This window comes from Paramacrobiotus metropolitanus, unplaced genomic scaffold, assembly GCF_019649055.1.
Source record: "Paramacrobiotus metropolitanus isolate TYO unplaced genomic scaffold, Prichtersi_v1.0 Parri_scaffold0000040, whole genome shotgun sequence".
NCBI lineage: Eukaryota > Metazoa > Tardigrada > Eutardigrada > Parachela > Macrobiotidae > Paramacrobiotus > Paramacrobiotus metropolitanus.
The window spans coordinates 1014008-1033740 of NW_026570260.1; the positions used below are offsets into that span (position 1 = coordinate 1014008).

At 45.0% G+C, this 19733-nt stretch overlaps 5 protein-coding genes and 1 long non-coding RNA gene across 10 annotated transcripts; 4 read left to right on the forward strand and 2 right to left on the reverse strand.

Moving 5' to 3' along the window:
* The first annotated feature begins 22 nt into the window (after nucleotides 1-22).
* On the forward strand, nucleotides 23-2505 carry LOC129590383 (probable protein phosphatase 2C T23F11.1). 3 transcript variants are annotated; one of them, XM_055485581.1, is made up of 9 exons: nucleotides 23-360; nucleotides 454-540; nucleotides 627-794; nucleotides 907-978; nucleotides 1106-1185; nucleotides 1259-1496; nucleotides 1676-1821; nucleotides 1884-2053; nucleotides 2132-2505. In XM_055485581.1, the coding sequence occupies exons 1-9, from the start codon at nucleotides 240-242 to the stop codon at nucleotides 2181-2183; spliced, it is 1134 nt and encodes a 377-aa protein (XP_055341556.1). In that variant the 5' UTR covers nucleotides 23-239; the 3' UTR covers nucleotides 2184-2505. The 3 variants fall into 3 exon arrangements, with proteins under 3 accessions (XP_055341556.1, XP_055341558.1, XP_055341557.1); XM_055485583.1 differs by having other exon boundaries at nucleotides 24-360; nucleotides 627-696; nucleotides 2132-2504; XM_055485582.1 differs by having other exon boundaries at nucleotides 27-360; nucleotides 627-692; nucleotides 2132-2499.
* LOC129590384 (uncharacterized) lies at nucleotides 1556-7397 on the reverse strand. Its single transcript, XM_055485585.1, has 4 exons — nucleotides 6781-7397; nucleotides 6171-6709; nucleotides 5257-5771; nucleotides 1556-1852 (listed from the first exon to the last, which is right to left on the reverse strand). Exons 2-4 carry the CDS (start codon nucleotides 6214-6216, stop codon nucleotides 1823-1825), a joined length of 591 nt encoding a protein of 196 aa, XP_055341560.1. The 5' UTR covers nucleotides 6217-6709; nucleotides 6781-7397; the 3' UTR covers nucleotides 1556-1822.
* LOC129590382 (uncharacterized) lies at nucleotides 2695-4993 on the forward strand. Its single transcript, XM_055485580.1, has 3 exons — nucleotides 2695-3547; nucleotides 3802-4300; nucleotides 4371-4993. Exons 1-3 carry the CDS (start codon nucleotides 3251-3253, stop codon nucleotides 4853-4855), a joined length of 1281 nt encoding a protein of 426 aa, XP_055341555.1. The 5' UTR covers nucleotides 2695-3250; the 3' UTR covers nucleotides 4856-4993.
* On the forward strand, nucleotides 5793-7217 carry LOC129590385 (uncharacterized). Its single transcript, XR_008690740.1, has 3 exons — nucleotides 5793-6065; nucleotides 6203-6388; nucleotides 6788-7217. It is a non-coding gene; the product is annotated as an uncharacterized LOC129590385 (long non-coding RNA).
* A 7900-nt stretch (nucleotides 7398-15297) lies between the features above and the next one.
* Nucleotides 15298-17654, reverse strand: LOC129590370 (uncharacterized). The gene is made up of 2 exons (XM_055485567.1): nucleotides 17086-17654; nucleotides 15298-17018 (listed from the first exon to the last, which is right to left on the reverse strand). The coding sequence occupies exons 1-2, from the start codon at nucleotides 17487-17489 to the stop codon at nucleotides 16691-16693; spliced, it is 732 nt and encodes a 243-aa protein (XP_055341542.1). The 5' UTR covers nucleotides 17490-17654; the 3' UTR covers nucleotides 15298-16690.
* On the forward strand, nucleotides 15404-19685 carry LOC129590371 (dynein axonemal light chain 4-like). 3 transcript variants are annotated; one of them, XM_055485570.1, is made up of 6 exons: nucleotides 16327-16437; nucleotides 16494-16794; nucleotides 17759-17915; nucleotides 18732-18815; nucleotides 19217-19324; nucleotides 19398-19685. In XM_055485570.1, the coding sequence occupies exons 3-6, from the start codon at nucleotides 17802-17804 to the stop codon at nucleotides 19458-19460; spliced, it is 369 nt and encodes a 122-aa protein (XP_055341545.1). In that variant the 5' UTR covers nucleotides 16327-16437; nucleotides 16494-16794; nucleotides 17759-17801; the 3' UTR covers nucleotides 19461-19685. The 3 variants fall into 3 exon arrangements, with proteins under 3 accessions (XP_055341544.1, XP_055341545.1, XP_055341543.1); XM_055485569.1 differs by lacking the exon at nucleotides 16327-16437 and adding an exon at nucleotides 15404-16162 and having other exon boundaries at nucleotides 16494-17915; XM_055485568.1 differs by having other exon boundaries at nucleotides 16494-17915.
* Nucleotides 19686-19733: the final 48 nt, after the last annotated feature.

The following is a 19733-nucleotide window of genomic DNA, read 5'->3' on the forward strand; positions in this document are numbered from 1 at the left end:
GGCGTTGCAGCAGCTCCGTTGAGTTCGTTTGTTCGATCAAGGAACACCATAGAAACCCAATCTCATGTCATCAGCTACTCAGAATGTATCTCTTGGTGTACAAAATTGGCACTTGGCACGAGCTAAGTGCTTCCGTAATAAAGCGTTTCGCGTTTGCTAACTAGCAAAACCCTTTTAGCTGCTGCAGCTACCAGTGGGAGATCTTAATTACACGGACCGCGCTTGTGTACGTTACACCCATGATGGGGTTAAAATTATCGCGCCATTATCCCATCGTGCATCAGTTCGATGAGGACAGCATCGAGGAGAAGAATCCCTATTACATGGTCTTTGCCACGGGGATCCAAGGATGGCGACCAAGTTGGTGGCGGGTTCTCTTGAAAAACGCAGCGATTCTTTTATTTTATCGAAATTTAATGGTGCTTGCGGTTAGTACAAATTTCTCTTTGCTAGCAATGGAAGATGCACACATCGTTCAACTGGGCGCAGTCGGTGATGATCAGCAGTCAGCCTTTTTCGCGCTCTTTGACGGCCATGGAGGCATGTTGCATGTTATTTGTGAACTATGCAGTACTGTGCATCTTAATTGTCAGATTCTGCCTGTCTTGAACCCGTCGTTTCGGCAGGTCCCGACATCGCACAGTTTGCCGCTGCCAACATTCAAGCACGCGTACTCCAGCATCCAAAGCTATGTAGGTACTGTCGCAGCGTGAGCAACTGGCAAGAACGTGAACTCAATGAAATAGTGATCGTCGGTCAACAAAGACGCTACCCGGCACGAAGGCTAATGCTGTGTGAGCCTTCTCACCGTGCATTGCTCGTGATCTGTAACCATTTTCCAGTTCACCTTCCCCTGCCGGACAACAGTTTCCTTAACCAGCAGTGATCACGTTGTTTGCCCTTTAGATGAGAACACATGCTATGCTCTGCGCCATGCTTTACTGGAGATCGATAAAGAAGCTTACGCTTTGGGAAACGGTAATACCATGTTGCTGCATCAAAGTTTGATCCTAAGGCCGCAGTACATTTACCACAACGTTTAACGCCCGTTGTGCATACTTACTCCTTATTACTTTTACTGGAAGCAAATGTTAATTTGTCTCAGACAGTGAAAACCCGGAAAAATACCACTTGATCGGATGCACGGCCGTGGTGACGCTGATCAAGGATAAAAAGCTGTACTGCGTTAGTTAGTGAGAGCCTGAGAGGAATCGACACCTTTTACAAGGTGCCCTTCTAAGGACTGAACCCTTTACAGGCTAACATTGCTGATTCGCGCGCCATCGCCAGCGTTAGCGGTCACGCTATCCAGCTGTCCATCGAACACAAACCCACCGATCCGGTGGAGTACGAGCGCGTTATAAACCACAAGGGAAACATGAAGGGGTACGTTGAGAATGGCCGCATTAATGGGAACCTGGCAGTGCCGCGCGCCATCGGCGATTTCTATTACAAGAACAACATGGAGGGTCCGCCATATGACCGAATTGTGTGCGGTAAGAAAGACCACATTATCCAGGTGTGCCGGTTGAGAAATAATGATTTGTTCGGCAGTAGTAATTAACGCAACAATAGGAGAGCCCATGCTGTCACAATTCTTAAAAACTAATTTATCAACAGGTTACCAAAATACTCAATGATTTTATTTTTGATTGAGAAATCGTTTTATTGGTAGCATGGGCGGATATTACGGTGCGGACGCTGACGGATGATTGGGAATTTCTGGTGATGGCGTGCGACGGGATATGGGATGTAATGACCAATGCGGAAGTGGTGGAGTTCGTCCGCAACCGGTTTGCGCAGCACTTGGAGCCGCGACGAGTTAGTTGTAACGGAGCATGTTTGCTGTACCCTAAAATGAGAACGCATTTTGCTTTCCTTAGATTGCACAGGATTTGCTGTACACGTGCTTGGCTCCGGACACATCGATGGGCGGACTGGGTGCAGATAACATGACTATTGAGATTATTGCACTCTTGAACGGGAGGAGTTTCGATGAATTTTGCGAGAAGTGCGCCACGGAGCCAGCAGAGAATTGCCCGCCACAAATGCAGTACGTCTTTCGATGAGATTTTGTTTTCTGGTACGGATTGTTCGATTTTAGTTATTCTGTTTTTCAAATTGATTACAGGTTCTACGATGAATCCTTCGCCAATAGAATCGGGATGAATCTCAAATACTAAAGAACTGTACAAAAGCAGTGTTCAATTTGCCGAACTGAGGCTGACGGCCTTTTCGAGCCCATGCTAAACTCAGAAAACGCGTGCAGAATCTTTGAAATCAACATCCTGCAGGGTGCATGCATTTTATAAATTCTTGCTTTCAACCGAAACAATATGGGTTTTGTGTGTTGATGTTGCATGATCTTTATTATTATCTGGGCTAATCTTTTTATTGTTAGCATTTTACTGGAATGATCATTTTGTTGTTAACATTTACCGGAAACATCGATAGTTCAAGAAAGAATGGAATTAATGTGCTACTCGTTCTCGTAAAATAATGTTGGCCACTTGTTTTCGTAGTCATTCACCCAGTTTTGATTGCTACTCGTAGTCTCGAAGAGTACGAATTCTTACTTTACTATTTGTGAAAACAGCCGCACAAAACTTCCATTGTTGCAAAGCTGCATTATTGCTAGGTGACCTTCCTCTACTCAGGGTACGTACTTCATTGCTATACAGTACTTATGCTTTACTCTACAACAACAACTACTCTGTACTACGAGGTACTTCCTTCCAAACGCTGACTATTATAGTGTATTAGCGTTAGACTGGCTTTCGCGTGCGCGTGTATGACTAATAAACTTTTTACTTTCAGTTTTACGGAAAAGTTTTTTTTCAAAATTACGATGTTCGAATTATTCCCCTTGCAGTACTATGATCCGACAATGTACCACTGCAATACTCTGTCTGCTTCGGTCAATTTTGGTCGAGCAGACTATACAGCTTATTTACGAATTTCCTTGCAAGAGCGCTTTGCACGTGTCTAGAAAAGTTCCAAAGAACCATAAAGGTCTTCGATAGTTCTTGCCAGAATTCGAAGTACCTTGACAACACATTAAAAGGTTCTCTGTAATTTATCCCAGAACATTAAAATCACTGCTGCTCTCTGGTGCGCTTCGATTTGGATTGTCAATTTTATTATATTCGTATTTTTTTCCGGACCGAAAGTGTGGTTTGTTGAGGGTTTCACGGTTTTATCACTGTTGTATTCATATTAATTTTTGCACTGATTTATTCTCAACGGTCAAATGGCGGATTCCGGGGGCGGCGGGCGCTTCGCTAATTTCAGCGTAAATCAACGCTGGCCTAACCACATTAACATCGATGTGTTCCGGCAGACTCTGTGTCAGGCCTCCGACGGTGACCTTTTCTTACGCTGCAACGAACTGCAAGAGCGCTATTCGCGTCTCAATTGTGCCATCCGCGAGGGCAAAGCGTTGAAATTAGAGCTGACCCGGCAGTGTAGCGATCACATTTATCATCTCGAAACGTTTGAGGAAGAAATTAAGCAGCTGGAAAGTGCTGTACAGGAGAAGCAAATCAAGGTGCGATAATAGCAATCATCATTGTCATTTTAGAGTGCACACTCTTTTCTGGCCGTCGTATGTTTGTGCGATGCTCTTCCAGGAATTCAAGATAAGGTTTGAGAAGGTTTTATCAAAACGTAAAGTCGAGCACCTTCTGTAATTTGAAAAGGTCACACAGGTTTGTCGCAGTAGCCAGCCGTTTCTTTTGACCCCAGAGAATTCATCATAATGCGTAAATCCCAGGGATAAATTTACAGTCCCGTTGTCTGCAGGTGGAGGAGAACAAGCAAACTGCCACCCAGTACAGCTGTGAAGCCCATCTACTGATGAACCAACCGCCACCCAAGCTCCCACCGCCCGAGGATACCTCAATCGCCGGTGACCTGGCCAGGCTGAGCGATCAGATCTTTGAAATGTATGCAGCACTGTTGGTGTTGCGCGCCGGTGAGATCGTGCTCTTCGAAGACATGAAGAGTCAGATCGAGAAACGTCCCGCCTGCACGCGCAATGTCAAGCATCAGATTAAGGAGCTGCGTAAAAAGATTCGCGAGTACGAGCACACTATTCTTAATCTGACCAACGAGCAGAAGAAGTGGAAGGGAACACTGAAAGCCGGCAAGCTGAATATCTGTCGCCGCGCCAGGGTGCAACATAACGGTTTGAAGGAAGAGGCGGGCCGACTGAAGCGGACTATTGAGCTGTTTGATGAGGAGAAGGCTAAATTAGGAATTATTACGCGAAATCTCGAGGATGCACTCAACACAACACTAGGTGAGCAGATAAGCATGAAATACATTAGCGGCTGAAAAAACAATCAATAAATTTAACGGAATGCGTTTAGGTGAGCAAGAGCTAGCGGACCTAATGGAGCACTTTGAGCCTTTAGTTGACCCCAACAACCAGATCCACACCGCCGGAGAACAGGCTGGTACCAACGGCAAGAACCTCTTCAAGCAGCCAAAACCCGCCGCATCCACTATGTCGGGCATGCGCCGCATGTCTGGCGTAGCGGCCACCTCTGTAGAGCAAGCCGAAAAGGTCAACCAGCTGCAGAAAATGTGGCTGGATAGCGTGGCCACCCGTGTGAAAATGGAAGGCAACGTGATGCGCGGTAACTTCGATATCGAGCTGCTGGAAGCGGCGCTGACTGCAGAAAGCTACTACGACAACAAGAAGCCGGACTGTGAACGCCGAAGGATGGTCCGCACCATCGTGGCTAAGGCGGTTAGTGATGAATTGCTGGGATTCAAAGAGGCTGACCTAGCCGAATACTTCGATCCGGATGTGAAGTTCCCGGGCAGAAACCGCTGTATGGAAGTGCATTAAAGCACCCCACTGAAAGCGATACTGGGGCCTTATTTTAATTTTTTAACTGTGTTATGCTTTTTGGCTATGGGACCTACCAAACTGTAGCGCTGACACAAGTGTGGGTATGTACAACACCAATAAAATTTGCAGCAGTTTCCTTTCCGCTGTCCCGCTGATGTTCACTTTCGTTATCCCAAGAAAACGAGAAGGCGAAAAAGGGATCCAAAAAAACTTAACTTATTAGGGTTACCACTGCCAGCGAAGCGTGCTCAACACTCTCTCTAAGACCGACAATTTAAAGGGAGTCAGTCTCTCGGTTGTTAGCTGTACTGTCACATTGGCACGTGAACGTGGTAGTTTGTGGGGCAAGAAACGTACCGTTCTCGAGCCACTTTATTACACATTTCTTGTCCAATTACCGCAATAATAATCAACATCGCGCACACCAAGGCGCCATCATGTTCGCCAAGAACGCCAGAATTCGTTGCTTTGGGAGCGACACACCGACCAAGTCCCGTGTCCGTGCTCGTGGTGTTAGTGGCGCTAATTGTGTCGTTCGTGCTGCTGAGGGTTTTTTCGTTGCAGTTTTCCCCATAACAATAACACTCAGTCTCCTCCATCAGCTTCACCCCTGTGGTGCTATCATAGGTGTTCCTAAAACAGTAGCTATAGGAATGGGACAGAGCTTCCTTGGGACGCTCTCCAGGACGGGCGCAGCGCTTCTCCAAGAGGCGCACAGGGCGAGGGTAAGTGTCGATCCGCCGGTAGGAGAAGCAGGCGTTAATGGCCTTATCGATACAGTCCACCACCTGAGCCGCTGCACAGGGTGGGGCATCCTGGACGGTCGGAAGGCTGTATAACTTCACACCGGTCGTTTCGTAGCACCAGGAACATTGTAGAGCGTCTATAGTTGTTCCCGTGCTAATTGACATAACTGCACAAAACATAACCGCAAAATTTGAGCCTTTGATCATGGCCGGTTGGGAGACGCATAATCGGCGGCACTACCGCCGTTTAATGAAAAGTAGCATGTATCTTCATACATGCACTTAATCCGATCAGTTAAATTCATGAGAGCAGGGGTTCAATAGCAGTTTCCGAGCAAGCGCAAGAAACATTTGGGTGGCCTTGTGATGGTCTTACATGGATATGTGATTTTTTGACGTCACACTATCACTATTCACCATAGTATTCGTCTCAAATTTTAGGAAAAATTCACAATTACCCGGTACGTCTTGCAACGAAACGATCGACCCAAGCGAGTATCGTCAAATACGTGTGCAATATCATTGCTACATATACAGTACTACTGTACAGTTGTACTAGTACTTACAAGTAAGTATAAAAATATTGTACATTATGCAGGCCGCCGGAAACATCTAAATTTACTGATGAAACGGATGCTTTTACCATTCCCGCAGTTCATCGGCAATAAGTGTTACAAGATGAAGTATCAGGAACAACTGAAAACCGGGGAAACATGCCCGAACATGGGCAGAATTATCGTCATATTCAAAATCCCTAGTACAGGGAATGATATCCGGCGACGGCGTAAGCAGCGTTTTGACCTTCTCATCGTTTTCTTGCCGATCATTGCACAGATCGCTCCAGCAATAACACGTGACAATCTTTTTAATCAGTTCTCCTTCTACGTCAAAGTCATCGCTGTCAAAACATAACCTTCCCACCGCGACTCCCGCTAACGGGGCTGGCCGCTTATTGCGAGCGCAGTCTTTCGTGAGGGTGCTATACTTGCTTAAGCCTATGCTCTGCTTCTCCGCAAACTCCCTCACAATTTGTAGCACACAGGTAGTGGCATTTGGGCAGGGCGGGGCGAAGGGCTCCCTGCAGGGGGGAGCGCCCACGGGGGCTCTAGAATGGGATAATAGCTTTAAAAGTTGTAGGACTTTGACCGCTTTGTAAATTGTACGGTTTGTACCCACCTCGTAGATTTCGGGACTTGGCCTTCTCCGTCCCAGCAACGATGGCACTGGATACCTTTGGTTATGGTGAACAATTCAGCCACGTTGACGGCTAACAGAATAAAGTGTGCCTTTGAAAAGCTATCGATAAACATATTCACAATCGTGCGGATGCTTGGTGGACATTGGGGGATCTGGGCATTTTTCAGTTCTTAATTGGCACAACCATAACAACTATCGTGCTGTATCGTTTGTCACATTAAAACAAAGAAGCTGAAGTGCGAAATGAGTGAGCTGTTGCATGAGATGTCATACTGTATATTATGTACATGTAGTAGTAATTCCAGCATTTGGGTCCATTCATTATTCATGCGGAGACAGCAGAGTGCAAAACTGATCCCTGGTCGGACTTGCAATTGCTCATACAACAATACCAGCAAAGCGTTCTTCTGAAGCCGCAACAGGTAGTTGGCTAATTAAAGTGCAAGTCTGTACGGATATTATGAAGATATGACGGAAAATTTATATCAAGCGATAACTACCTTCCACCAAAACTATTAGAACAAATTAAAATTAATCTGATCAAAAGCAAGACAGCCTTGCGCTTGGAGGTCGAAATTTTCAAGCTTTATTAAAGCAAAGCGCGCACTGAAATTAATGTAACGGGCAATTCGTCGTCGCTTCTAACGAGGGAGATACCCGAACACGTCCGCGTCAGATCAGCATACACTTGGTAACATTAGAATCCTTAGAATTTCAGCTATTTTCTTCGATAATCAAAACACCCCCAGATAAAGAACTCGAGTTTAGGGATCTCTGAGAAGCTAACACAGATATGATGGCTGACTTCCATTGAAACGTCAGCAGACGCCATACAGAGCTATACGGCGCCTCTGTACGGATGTGAGAATGCGCAACCGTCTTTCAGCGAGAAGTTAATAGCGCTTTATCGATGGCTATCGCAGTTTTTAACTCATTAAGCGCAACAGCATCGACTGGCTGCATAGAGATCAATGCAACCGCGGATGCTGGTGCGCGCGATAGGGCAAAACAGGTGAGACAGCCGTCAACAAAATTAGTACAGAATTAACGGATTGCAGCCAGACTATGCGTGCCGCATGGCGTATCTAGGCTGGACACTGCGTATGGCGTCTGCTGACGTTTCGATGGAAGTCAGCCATCATATCTGTGTGAGCTTCTCAGGGATCCCTAAACTTGAGTTCTTTATCTGGGGGTGTTTTGATTGTCGAAGAAAATAGCTGAATTTCTAAGGATTCTAATGTTACCAGATGTATGCTGATCTGACGCGGACGTGTTCGGGTATCTCCCTCGTAAGATGGCAGAAGTTTTCCTAATTATAAGACTGAGATGTTGAGATTTAGAGCAGCCTTCCGTAACGACTGCCGACGTGCCGTTAAACAAGATACGGCGTAAGTTTCGATAATATGTGCTGCTTCGGGCGTGTGTTTTTATGCAGCGGTGCAGAAATGAACGGTCCCGTGCTGCGTTGCTGCGTTAGCCGTATTCCGAGTCCAGCACGATGTATGATATTGTAACGCGGGCGGTTATGCCGGCGTTCTAGTGGGTTGGCGTGTTGACCGTACCACGATGTTGTGTCGGCTGTTGATGGAAATGTCGGCACTGCCGGGCGTAAGCTCAGCAGTGAATCGGAAGTGGTTTTACAGTGACAATGACGAGCGGGATGATGGGTGCATCATCCCGAGGAGTCAAACACGTCGTTTTCAGGCATTTAATCAACAAGCGTACAAGCAGGACAAGCGGGTTACAAGCTAGGCAAGCGTGGCAAGCATCCATTCAGAGGATTCTCTAATGAAAAGTCTGATCCATTCTCTTAAACATTTACCCGGTAAAAGTGTAGAGAAAAAGAAGGATGAATCACTCAGTTACACGGTGAGAACAACAACCAATGAACAGTAAAGAAAACCAACAACACTGTAAACAAGGCGGTCACTCGATTACTCTCGTTACAATATAGCCAGCAGCACGATGTATGATATAGCCAGATGTATGTTGCAGCTTTGTGCAGAATGGTTACTGGTTACTGTCTGCACAAACCGAATAAACCAGCTACCGGGGAGAGCGAGTTTTCAGAATTTGACTGCTTTTTTCTGATGCAGAACCCCGGAAATTAGGTATTACGGCTTTTTGCTGTATTGCCGTCACATTCTGCCGTCCGATTCCACTATGCAGCACCAATTACTTTTCAGTTGATGGAGTGCAATCTAGCCGACACTCGTACTGCTCGTCGGCAGTGGTATCTAGGACTGGAAAATAGTTCCTGGTGCTGGCTTTCTGTTTTCCCAGAGAACCAGCAGGTTTTTGCATTAAGGGACTGCGGATGCGTGATGACAGTTACGGTTTGCTGCCAGGAACTATTAGCGCAATGACCTTGCCTTAGCGCTGGAACGAGTACTTAATAGATTTGGAAAGGATGCCCCTGGCGTAGATTTCGCAGTATTTATTATTTTGCTTACGTAGTACTTAAAAACTAAAACTGAATACTTTAGTGAGACAGTGCCATTTAAGCAAAGTTCGAAATACATGAACAGCACCAGATAGAGATCCAGGTCTGTAATCGGTTAGTAAGTCCCAAGCTGCTGCTGCTTGATATTGATATGCAAAAAAGTACGTGGAAGGGGCTCTTCATTTAGCGATGTGAACGCAAGGCTAAGCCTTTTCTTAGATATCCTGAATAAAGTTATGTACAATAAGGTACTTAGGTTAGTACTGTAGTATCTGTAGATCGGAGTCGGCCATATGCTAAAGTACATAATTATCTGGATTTCTTACGATTTCATTATTATTATTATACAAAGCTAAAATTATTGAACTAGAACTACCACATCTGTGACCTTTGCCGTATATTTATTCTTCGCATTCTCTTTATTTTTTAGCTTGCAATAGCATGCTGCACCTTTTTTTGCTGTCACGTTTGCAGTACAAGTACTATAGTAGTTGCAAAATGTTGAAGCCAAACTGGCCCAAGCATAGTCTAGTAAAAGGTCACCCGAACAAATTGAACCACCCTCTCATTGAACCACAATGCCAAACTACTGCATCCAACATTCAGAAGCAGCGCTGCCACACGAGCTTTCCAGCAAGCCATAGAAAACTGGTGGCGAAGGACTGGCTTTAGACGATATTAGGAGCTCGTGCTGATGTTAACCACCGCAACAAAGAATAAGACCAGTTTAAAATCGTTTATGGCAGTTGAACTAGCCGTACTAGCGGTGCAGCTGCAGCAAAATCGCAATACTACCACCTGTGGAAGCAGCGCCAGATAGAATTCCCTGTCTACAACAGGTATGCAAGTCCGCTGCTGCTGCTGCAAGAATATATTGTGCGATGGTGTGTCTAGTAGATTCTGCGCATCCGCAGCCAAATTCGTTCGAAGTACATATGTACGGTATTTCCCGACGATTTTATTGCGCGAATTCAGGTAGGAAATGTGAACCGTTCGGTTAAGTACTTTGATGTGTGTTGGAATCCGCTGCACCTGTTGACGGCTTCTTACTCAGGTGATTTAATGAACTGAGACAGTCAAGATATCAAGCACAGCGTGCGAATGACACGCGCTGTACGAAACCTGCCATCGCCAGTCGAGACTCAAGAGTACAGCACACTGATTACACCCGGGACAACCCACCGCCATGCACCGCTGCTTTGCACCCGGGAACAAACGCTCTGCGGATCATCAGTTTCCTCCAGGAATTCTTTCAGGCAGGCTTTCTTCACCGTGCTGTTATCCCGTGCGAGAGGGTTGAGGTCGTCATTACACAAACCAGTAGAGCACCAGCATAAGATCCTTTTAAGATCCAAATACATATTGGGTCCGTAGTTGTACGTCACTTCGCAGTAGCGGTCCACCCGGGTAAGCGCAATGGCCGGTCCGCTAGGGAGCTTGCTCCCCGGTTTGGGAGCACAATTTTTGAACACTAGTGAGGTACTAGTAATATTGGGTGTTTCCTTCGATACGTCAAATTGCACCACGCAAACGGAGCGGTCGGTTTGCTGGCAGTCGACGGTGGTCTTGGCCGAGCAAGGCAAAATCTGCTTGTTCGGAGTAGTCGTTTCGGCGCACGTGTAGCAGTAGATACACTCCACCGTATGACGAAGTAGGTTCAAGGAAATTAATGCAATTGCACTGCATAGGTACAGTGTCACCATAATGATGTGTTGATTAACCAGAAAAACGGGGAAAGGGAAAGTACGTATGAAAACATGTGAGCTTTCATAGGAACGCGGAATGCAAAAAGCGGGATAAGTACTTGTGGCAAAAATCAGCCGACTTAAAACTCATTACTACATTCTTCTGTTGCGGTTACACTGGATAGGTTTTGGCCTGCCGTTAGTTATTTGGAGCAATTGTTCAGGCAACACCCAAATGGCAAGCAGTTTCACGAAGATCACGGTCGTTTAAAGTTGTTTTCTTAGAATCCATCGTTTTTGTTACACTACAGATATGCTGTACAGCAAAGATCCTCTTAATGCATGTCCTGTTCCAAAATCCTCAGCATTATGGTGGTTTTTTGCTGCAACGTCTTCGCAATTCACATTCTGCAAGACTGATTCCGGTACACTGTTTAAATCGCTTGTGCCGTTATCGATGCATCGTTATTTAGCAGCTGAGATCCCGTGGAGTAACGGTGTTGGTCATTATACAGACTTAAAGCCCTTAATGTTGGCTGATGAGAATTGTTTGTTGGTCTGCCAGTTAAGCTTTGCTGACAGAAACTATCAACCAGCGCAATGCGCCTTTGTCGTATCTGTGTGGGAGTAAGAATTACTCGTAGGTCTTGAAAAAGTGAACATTTGGCTGGAACTTCTCCATAATTTGTGTACACGTAGTCCTGAAGACCAAAACAAACATCAAATTTTAATTTTATTTGAGTCAGTAACATCTCAACAAGAAATTAGATTGGATTGCCCACCGCCAAGCAAGCAGTATCTGTACGGTTGTGGCAAAGCCGCAAGATGTCTTCCAGAATCATACCGGAGTGAGATCTTGCATCAGAGTGAGACCGTCTTCACACATGTCAGCGTTCAGCTGTTGCTTGATGCCGTGAATGCAGTGCAGTGAATTTGTGACAAAATATCTCGCGACTTTATTTCAGCCTGGCCATTATTGAATTACCACAACCAGATCTGGGGCCGCTGCCGTATGATTTATTTACGTAGTATTCTCTAAAGATGTACAATGTAATTACGTAGTTTTCTTGGAGTAACATGGTGCATTTGTTTCTGCTGCCGTGCTTGTCGTGTACGGAAATGCCAAACGTACCGCCATGCAGAAGACCATTCCGTAATTAATCTAATCATCTATACAGCTAACCATTAATTCTGTGGAACTATCCAACCACGAAAAAGCAGCAAGCCATTTGCAAACCTATCCAAACATGAAGCAGCGTTCCCACACCAACCTCCCAGCCCGACTTGCCAAATCGATGGTGAGAACTGGCCTTAGAGCTTCGAGGTTTCAGAGGAAGGCATGTCAGCAGATCGTCGTCTGTGTGAAGAGGACCCAACTCCACAGGCATGGTTTCGTTGTTGCACAGTTCGTCTAAACAGTTGCAGACATACTCCTTTGTGGCGGAGCTTCCGTCCACCATGTAACCCGCTTTGACCTTGCATCTTCGCCTTAAGACCACCTTCGTTTTTGGGCTGGTGTAAGGATCGAATTCACCTTTCAACGAGCAGCGCTTCTCCACGATTCTGTGGCGCGGTGCTCGGAAGTTGAGGGTGACGCGCGTATGGCAGGCCAAGGTGCCTTCCACACAGGCAGTCATCGCGGGATCGTCGCACTTGGGTGTCTCCTCCTCGGGCACGTTCTCTGCTGTGGGTACCTGGCCTGTGGCTTCGAAGCATGTATGGCAGTGTAAGCTCTGGGCGACGTGGATTATGTTGGTTAATGCAATCAAAGCTCGCAACACCATCAGATTATGTTCCCAAAAATCCATAGTGTTACGAAAAACATCATGCGAATTGATAGCATAGAAAAGGTGCGTGCCAAATAACCTCATTGTTTACACTTCAACTTCTCTTCTGTCGCGGGCGGCACTTTACCAGGTTGCGTTTCTTGGTGATGATCGCACAATACTAAACAAACCAACTATAAGATACAACCACGCAGCGTCACTCTGCACCCGGGAACACCCGCTCTGTTGATCACCGTCTTCCTTCAGGAAGTCCTTCATGCAGGGACTCTTCACCGTGGTGTTTTCTTGTGTGAGAGGATTAAGGTCATCGTTACACAATCCAGTATTGCACCAGCAATGAATGCTTTTATAGGCCAGCAGCTGGGCTCCGTAGTCGTACAACACTTCGCAATAGCGGGCCACTCGAATTAGCGCGCTGGCCGCAGCGGTTTCGAGCTGTTCCCCCTCCTTGAGAGGAGCACAATTTTTTGTGACAGTGTAGGTGATATTATTAGGTTTTAGTCGGGAGTGGGTCGCTGCTTCAAATTGCACTACGCACACGGTTCGATGGGTTAACTGGCAGTCGACGCGGTTTGTTGCCGAACAAGATATATTTTCATTCCGGTTAGTCGTTCCGCTGCACGTGTAACAGTAAACACACTCCGCTGTATGAGAAAGCAAATTCAAAGAAAACAAAGCAAGCGCGCTAGATAGATGCACTGTCAACATACTGGCGCCTTGATTAGCAAAAAAAAAGGAAAAAATCTTTCAAAGCAAACTATAGAAAACTGTTGTTTAAATCAATAAATAAGCACATTCATGGAAACGCGTACCATCACAGGGCTGACAAGTATGTGTGGCGAAAATTATTCGACTGGATGTGTGCTTATGTTTATTAGGTTGCGGTGCGCTTTGATGTGTGGATTGTTTGGCTTGCCATTTATTTTATTATTAACTCTGGAAAAATTACTTTCGCAGCATCCCAGATCTCGAAAACACTCAAATTTCCGGTATATCATAGTTTAATTTTGGAATCCAGCTACATTGTTTCACTATCTGTATGTTGCCCAGACAAACATCCTGTCAATATACAATCCGTGAACTTCAAACAAGTAGAAGACCATAATCGGGCTTCGGTTATTTTTATTTATACTGCATCCAGCTTCGTAAGCTTTATAAGAAAGTTCAATAATTAGTACAAAATGTTTTAGTTTTGCTTTGCAAACACTCTAGCGGCACTGGTGAAACTAGACCTGCAGACTGTAGGTGCAGTTTAATTAGCCGCCTTGCTGTACACAGCCATGATTATCGCAAAAGCAATCCAAATCGAGAAGCCGCTGAGCTCTTGGGTGGCAGTGGCTCCGGAACCGAGTTTCGCTTGAAAAAGCTTAGAAGAGTCACTCGTCTTCTGCTTCAGGTCCATTGCAGCCTTTTTAGCAGCCTCCGGTGTATTACACAGATTGCCGCTGCAGAGTTGGGTACATTCATATTCAGACCTAATTACCTCTTCTTTTTCATTCGTAGTCTCTGCGTAGCCGCACGTTTTACTGTTTTCTGGACTATACTCGTGCTTGCCCCCACCACAAAACAGCGCATATTCTACAGAAGCCGGATTGACGCCCACATGTACCTCCTGCACACAAAACGGTGTCGTTCCGTTGCAAGTCTCGGTGTTGACTGGACCGCTACAAGATCTTGAGAGTGGCTTGTCGGGTCCTTCTACTGCTGCAGCACACAAATAGCACTGAAGGCCGGATACAAAAGTCATCTGAGTGATTACCACCGCCAGAACGTAGCCAATTACCGCCAGTTTGGCCATCGCCACTGATTAAGGAATACTGCTTTTCACGCAAATTATTACGGATAAGTAGGGAGTAACGCAAGTGAAAAAAGCCTTTTAATTTAGCAGATAATATAGGAAAACACGGTTCCTTTCAATCGTGTTCCGATAAATCGAAAATTTGACGCACTAAGCAGACAGCAAAGGTATCTTGGTGACAAAGTAGTACAACAAAGATTTTTTACTCCTTCTTGCAAGTTGACGATTGTGTTGGAGCAGAGGAGGTTACTTAATTTGAATACAGTACTGTACGAGTTTGAATTTTTGGTGATGTAAGAGTGTCTCGAGAATCCAGGTAATGTCCATGGTAACATGCTGTTAGTTTTATGTGCAGTTAACTGTTTTGTTGAGGAACACTGAAATTTTCCACGCTGTACGAGTAAGTACAAGTACAGCGTTTTACAGTTATTATATTTTTGTACTATCGATTGTGTCGTTCCAACAAAATTACATAGAAAGGTCGCTTTTGATAATGTCGTACTCGTGTAATGATCGCTCAGTGGGCGCAGCACACCCATTTGGTTGTTCTGCCGCAGCCTTTGCGGCATAATACTAGTAAAAGACTATTGCAAGTTGCAACGCATTGTGCGGCAAGATACGCTGCTGTAGCCTAAAAGGCAATTTTGCCGACCATACTGCGGCGAAGATGGCCACTTCGATTAATTTAGTAGTTATTTGTGCTAAGGATTTTTGCTTTTTCGTAAACATGATCATTTTTTCTATACGATTTACTGGCTGTCTGGCTGAAAACAAGACTCTCCACAACAGCACCTGGTGGGTTTTCTGATACACCAAAAACAAAAACACTAACGAAAATTAGAAAAAAGGCAGTACTTCACGACGTTCTACACAAGATCAAACTACGACCATAACTTGGTGACTGTCTACTTGTGCGAAAATTATATGACACAACTTGGTAATAGCAAGCCGCAGACGGTCTCACTGAAAGCCTCTTCTAACGGCTAACAAAGAAATAACCCACAGTACACAATCCAAAATTATATGGCTTCGGCATGCTGAAGAACTGGACGCCATCCTTTCTTGCAATGCCGCCGCACTGTCCCGGCCCTTGTCCGGCACATTGCACAAATCCGTGTTGTTGCAGAACGTTTTACAAATGTATGCACTAGAGACCAGATTACCCTTGGCGTCCCAGCGGTCCGTGCGCGTGCACTGTTTGCTGGCGTCCGGCGGTTCATAGCCGCAACTCTGGTATGCTATCGTCGTTTGATTGCTGGGTGCAACGTAGATCTCAATCTTCTGCTCACAAAAACTGTCTGGTTTGGGACATATCATGCTATTTCCGGCACTGGAACATTGCGGTCCGTACATTGCCTTATTGGGTTGAGCGCGGCCTTCCACCACGTCCTGACAAAAGTAGCATTTGATACTGCAAACTCCGCCCAAATGGCTGCTAATCGCAAGTACAACCGATACGGCCAACAAGCTCCGATCTTGCATGATCGTTTAAAGAAGACACAGCAGTTTGAAGACGAAGAACTATCAATAAGTATCACAATTTATAGTGACGAATACTATGGATCGCAGATGCGTTAAACCCTGACCACTACCGAAATGCAGATATTCGCACCGTTATTTTTACTCTCGGAAAACGTCATCTACATAGGTAAACTGTTTTGTATACTATAACCAAATAAAGCGGAAGCTTCGGTGTCATCGTTGTTATCGATTTACTATTTGACAGAGGCAATAGTCATATTATAATATTAAATTTTTATGTCGATTGAATCAAATTCAACAATTTTATGTGGTAATACAGACTTGTTGTAGAGTTTTTAAGCCTTTAATGCACACCATCGTTTCCTTTGCCAGTAAAACCAGCTACAGCGGCAAATTAGCAATCTCCCTGCGTAGCTGCTGTGCTCATATTCGCGTCTCATGGTAATAACGATCTTCCTTTTAACTGAATCGTTTGAAAGAATGTTTGTGAATTTCAGGGTAAATTAAAAAGCGCCACAATCACACAGCCATACGGATCTAATTGTACAGATAAGCTGAAACTGCAAGTCCGACCGACCCATTACACCGTTTTACACGGCCAAGTTGGGCAAACCACCGCAAAAATTCAACCAAGTAGTGCAGTACAACAACGGACCTGCGTTATTTACACGAGCGAGCCAGCATTATAATGTTCCTATTGGGCAGCGGGTTTGACCTGCGCGCTGACAGCGGAGCTCCTCCAAAAACACTGAAAGAACCTCTGCATCTTAACATGATAATTATTCAAAAGAAATCCAGGTAATAACAATGTCATGGTACTGCCAATAAACAGGCTGACAAAATCGCCCAGACTGTTGAACAGTATGGCGGCAAAAAGAAGCAGTACACAGATTCCGGTGGCGAAGAACTGTGGGAAGGCCTCCCGCGTTCGTTTCAAACTGGCGCAGATCAGTCCAAGTTTTGCTTTGGCATCTACCAGCGCTGCACAAAAAGCATCAAACTCTGAATTTTTTCGCTCATCCCTGTAAGCACAACAATACTCCTGAATTAAACCAGAGTATATTTAGCGCCAAAACCAGTTAGGCTGACCTAGTTTTGAAGGGCCCCAGCATCGACCTATACACAATAGGAATCAGTAATTCCCCTAGAGCCACACCCATTCCCATCAAACAACCAAGCGAGATTGCCGACATTCGCAAGAACCGAAAGGTCATGAAAGCTGCCACGTTAAAACTCAAGATCAGCAAGGGATGCCAGGTGTGTGTCCACCGGACCACTGGGATAATCGTGCAAATAAGGGGCTGCCAGTTGAAGAGGAAATTCTTCACGTCAGATAACTGCTGTTGGTGTAGCTTGATCAGCCGTTCCTGCTCCTTCTCGGGAGTGTTGGGAACAGGCGGCAGGGGGCGTCGACTGAGAGGTAGCGGGACCGGCGGACGAAGGTTCGGTTCCTTGGAAGTGGCTAAAAGATCATACTCGTTATCCAGCAGCATTGTTACGTCGTTGAAGAAATAGTTACAGCATTTGTACGCAACGTAGAAAACTGGTCACGCTTTCAAATATATTAATTCAAACTCGGAGACTTCTTCGTCGTGCTGGTTTTCGCCTGCACTGGGTTGATTAAGCAAAAGTTTATAAGAAAAACCCATGACGTCAACATGACGTCAACAAGACTGCATGCTATATGCGAACCGGCAGTTACCTTGACATCGCAGTAGTTACTCAGTCCGACTTCTGAAACTCAGATGCCTGTACTCTCCAGGACTTCCTTTTTTGGTTCTTGTTGATTTACGTTTGTCATATACATGGCGGACAAAGGCGATGAAGGTTCAGCTAAAACGGAAGGCGGAGCCGGCGGCGAAGAGGTGGTGGAGGAGCAGAAGGAAGAAGAGGGACCGCCGATTTATCCGCTTGTTGTGGTTCGTTGATCAGTAAGGGCAATCCACACCTCACCGTCACTGTTCACTGTGTCAGATTTACTAATACTTCAACATTTCCCAGCAGCCGCTCTATTTCAAGTTTCAGTGTGCAGCTAGAACAACCGCCTACCCACGCAAAGCGGGCTCCGTGGGCACTGGGCAGCACTTTCTCATGAACTTACCCATCGGGGCGCATCAACGTGTCTTGCTTTCTGACCAGGGAACATTTTCCGCCTCCAAATTCAAAAAATTCTCATGTTTTGTAAAATGGTAGTGTACTATTGTAGTATGCTTAAAAAAATATTTTTAGCTGCCATCGTCAAGGGGGCGTGGCCAGACAACAATTAAAAGTTTGCATACTATCATATGCTGTGTAATGCAGTGCAGTACAAGTTATTCGTTATTATTATGTTAACTTTTTCCTGCAGCAGCGTGGACTTTTGCAGCTGTCCGCTGTCGTGAAATGATGTAAGTAAAAGAGGCCCACTTGCGTCGGCTCGGGCCATTGCTGCCCGTGTGCACATTTTCAAAAATTGCAAAAGTCCACGGTGCTGCAGGAAAAAGTTAACATAATATAATTACGAATAACTTGTACTGCACTGCATTACACAGTATAATATGATAGTATGCAAACTTTAAATTGTGGCCTTGACGATGAGCTATATAAATAACAATAGTACACTACCATTTTACAAAACATGAGAATTTTATGAATTTGGAGGCGGAAAATGTTCCCTGGTGAGAAATGAGCGGTTGTTGAGAAATGTCGAAGTAGTAAAAAATCTGCAGTGTAATTTCACGGGATTATTTTTGCAGCAATGTGATGTAAGTCCAGAGTGGGCAGAAGACATCGTCGATAAGGTTAACAATTATTACGAAAAATACGGATCCAACTTCGAGGTACTGCCAGCACTTCTTCAGAAGATACGATACGTACTTTCGTATTTAAAAATTTTATCGATCCACTACTAGCAGCAAAATTTACCGACCGTACAGTAACTAGTAATTTGTATTGAAACTTGTGTGCACGCTGGTGCATCATTGTACAAAGTATGTACAATGCTGCACCAGCGTGCACAAGTATGTACATTGTTATAGTTTAATGGTGTTTTCTGTATTGTATGCACAATTGATCGGTGAGACACAATTAAAGATTATTAAAGTATGTTATAGCTCAAATGTGCTGTTTATATCAGCTTTAGTGCTTTACGTATGAGTGACCGACCATTCGGTCGTGACTGCCACCGTGTGTCATTGTCATACTATGCACACTGCAGAGTCGTTATTAAATTTGTATGCAGGCTTGTGCCAAAATGATTAAGAGCTACATGGACGACAAGTATGCTGTGGAGGGCAAGTGGCATGTCGTCATCGGCGACAGCTTCGCTTTGGATGTCTTTTGCAATAAGGTTACAGCTCGTTATGTTCCATGCCTTCTCTGTAACAAAATAATAACGTCAATTTTAAAGTAGTTTATTTCAGGGTTCGCTCATTTATATGCTAGTTGCCGGTACGACTGCCGTAATACTCTGGAAATGTCCATAATCAATCTGATATGTCTGGCTGGAAATACTTTGAAAAAACAACACTAGTATATATTTTTTTGTAAATTGATCTAGCACGTGCAGAACGCACTTGGTCTGGTCACCTATCGCTCACAGTCCGCCAGTTAATCTTGTTTACCGAAAACAACAAAAGCCTATCAAAAAGCGTTTGCAAAACTATTTGCCTAGTCCGAATATGATCATCGTTTGCAGTCAACGCAATACAAAGCCTTTTCTTCTGCGGAGATCACATATGTACGAGCCTTTCGCACTG

Coding starts and splice junctions, on each gene's coding strand:
- LOC129590384 (XM_055485585.1), bottom strand. CDS start 6,216: ATGTTTCCGGCGGCCTGCATAATGTACAATATTTTTATACTTACTT. Junction 5,772..6,170: donor CAATATTTTTATACTTACTT/GTAAGTACTAGT, acceptor TGTTTTGTGCAG/TTATGTCAATTAGCACGGGA. Junction 1,853..5,256: donor CGATGTTGATTATTATTGCG/GTAATTGGACAA, acceptor TTCTCATTTTAG/GGTACAGCAAACATGCTCCG.
- LOC129590382 (XM_055485580.1), top strand. CDS start 3,251: ATGGCGGATTCCGGGGGCGGCGGGCGCTTCGCTAATTTCAGCGTAAAT. Junction 3,548..3,801: donor TACAGGAGAAGCAAATCAAG/GTGCGATAATAG, acceptor CGTTGTCTGCAG/GTGGAGGAGAACAAGCAAAC. Junction 4,301..4,370: donor TGCACTCAACACAACACTAG/GTGAGCAGATAA, acceptor GAATGCGTTTAG/GTGAGCAAGAGCTAGCGGAC.
- LOC129590383 (XM_055485581.1), top strand. CDS start 240: ATGATGGGGTTAAAATTATCGCGCCATTATCCCATCGTGCATCAGTTC. Junction 1,822..1,883: donor AGCACTTGGAGCCGCGACGA/GTTAGTTGTAAC, acceptor TGCTTTCCTTAG/ATTGCACAGGATTTGCTGTA. Junction 2,054..2,131: donor AATTGCCCGCCACAAATGCA/GTACGTCTTTCG, acceptor AATTGATTACAG/GTTCTACGATGAATCCTTCG.
- LOC129590370 (XM_055485567.1), bottom strand. CDS start 17,489: ATGCTGCTGGATAACGAGTATGATCTTTTAGCCACTTCCAAGGAACCG. Junction 17,019..17,085: donor CTGGGGCCCTTCAAAACTAG/GTCAGCCTAACT, acceptor TTGTGCTTACAG/GGATGAGCGAAAAAATTCAG.
- LOC129590371 (XM_055485569.1), top strand. CDS start 17,802: ATGGCGGACAAAGGCGATGAAGGTTCAGCTAAAACGGAAGGCGGAGCC. Junction 17,916..18,731: donor CGATTTATCCGCTTGTTGTG/GTTCGTTGATCA, acceptor TTATTTTTGCAG/CAATGTGATGTAAGTCCAGA. Junction 19,325..19,397: donor TGGATGTCTTTTGCAATAAG/GTTACAGCTCGT, acceptor AGTTTATTTCAG/GGTTCGCTCATTTATATGCT.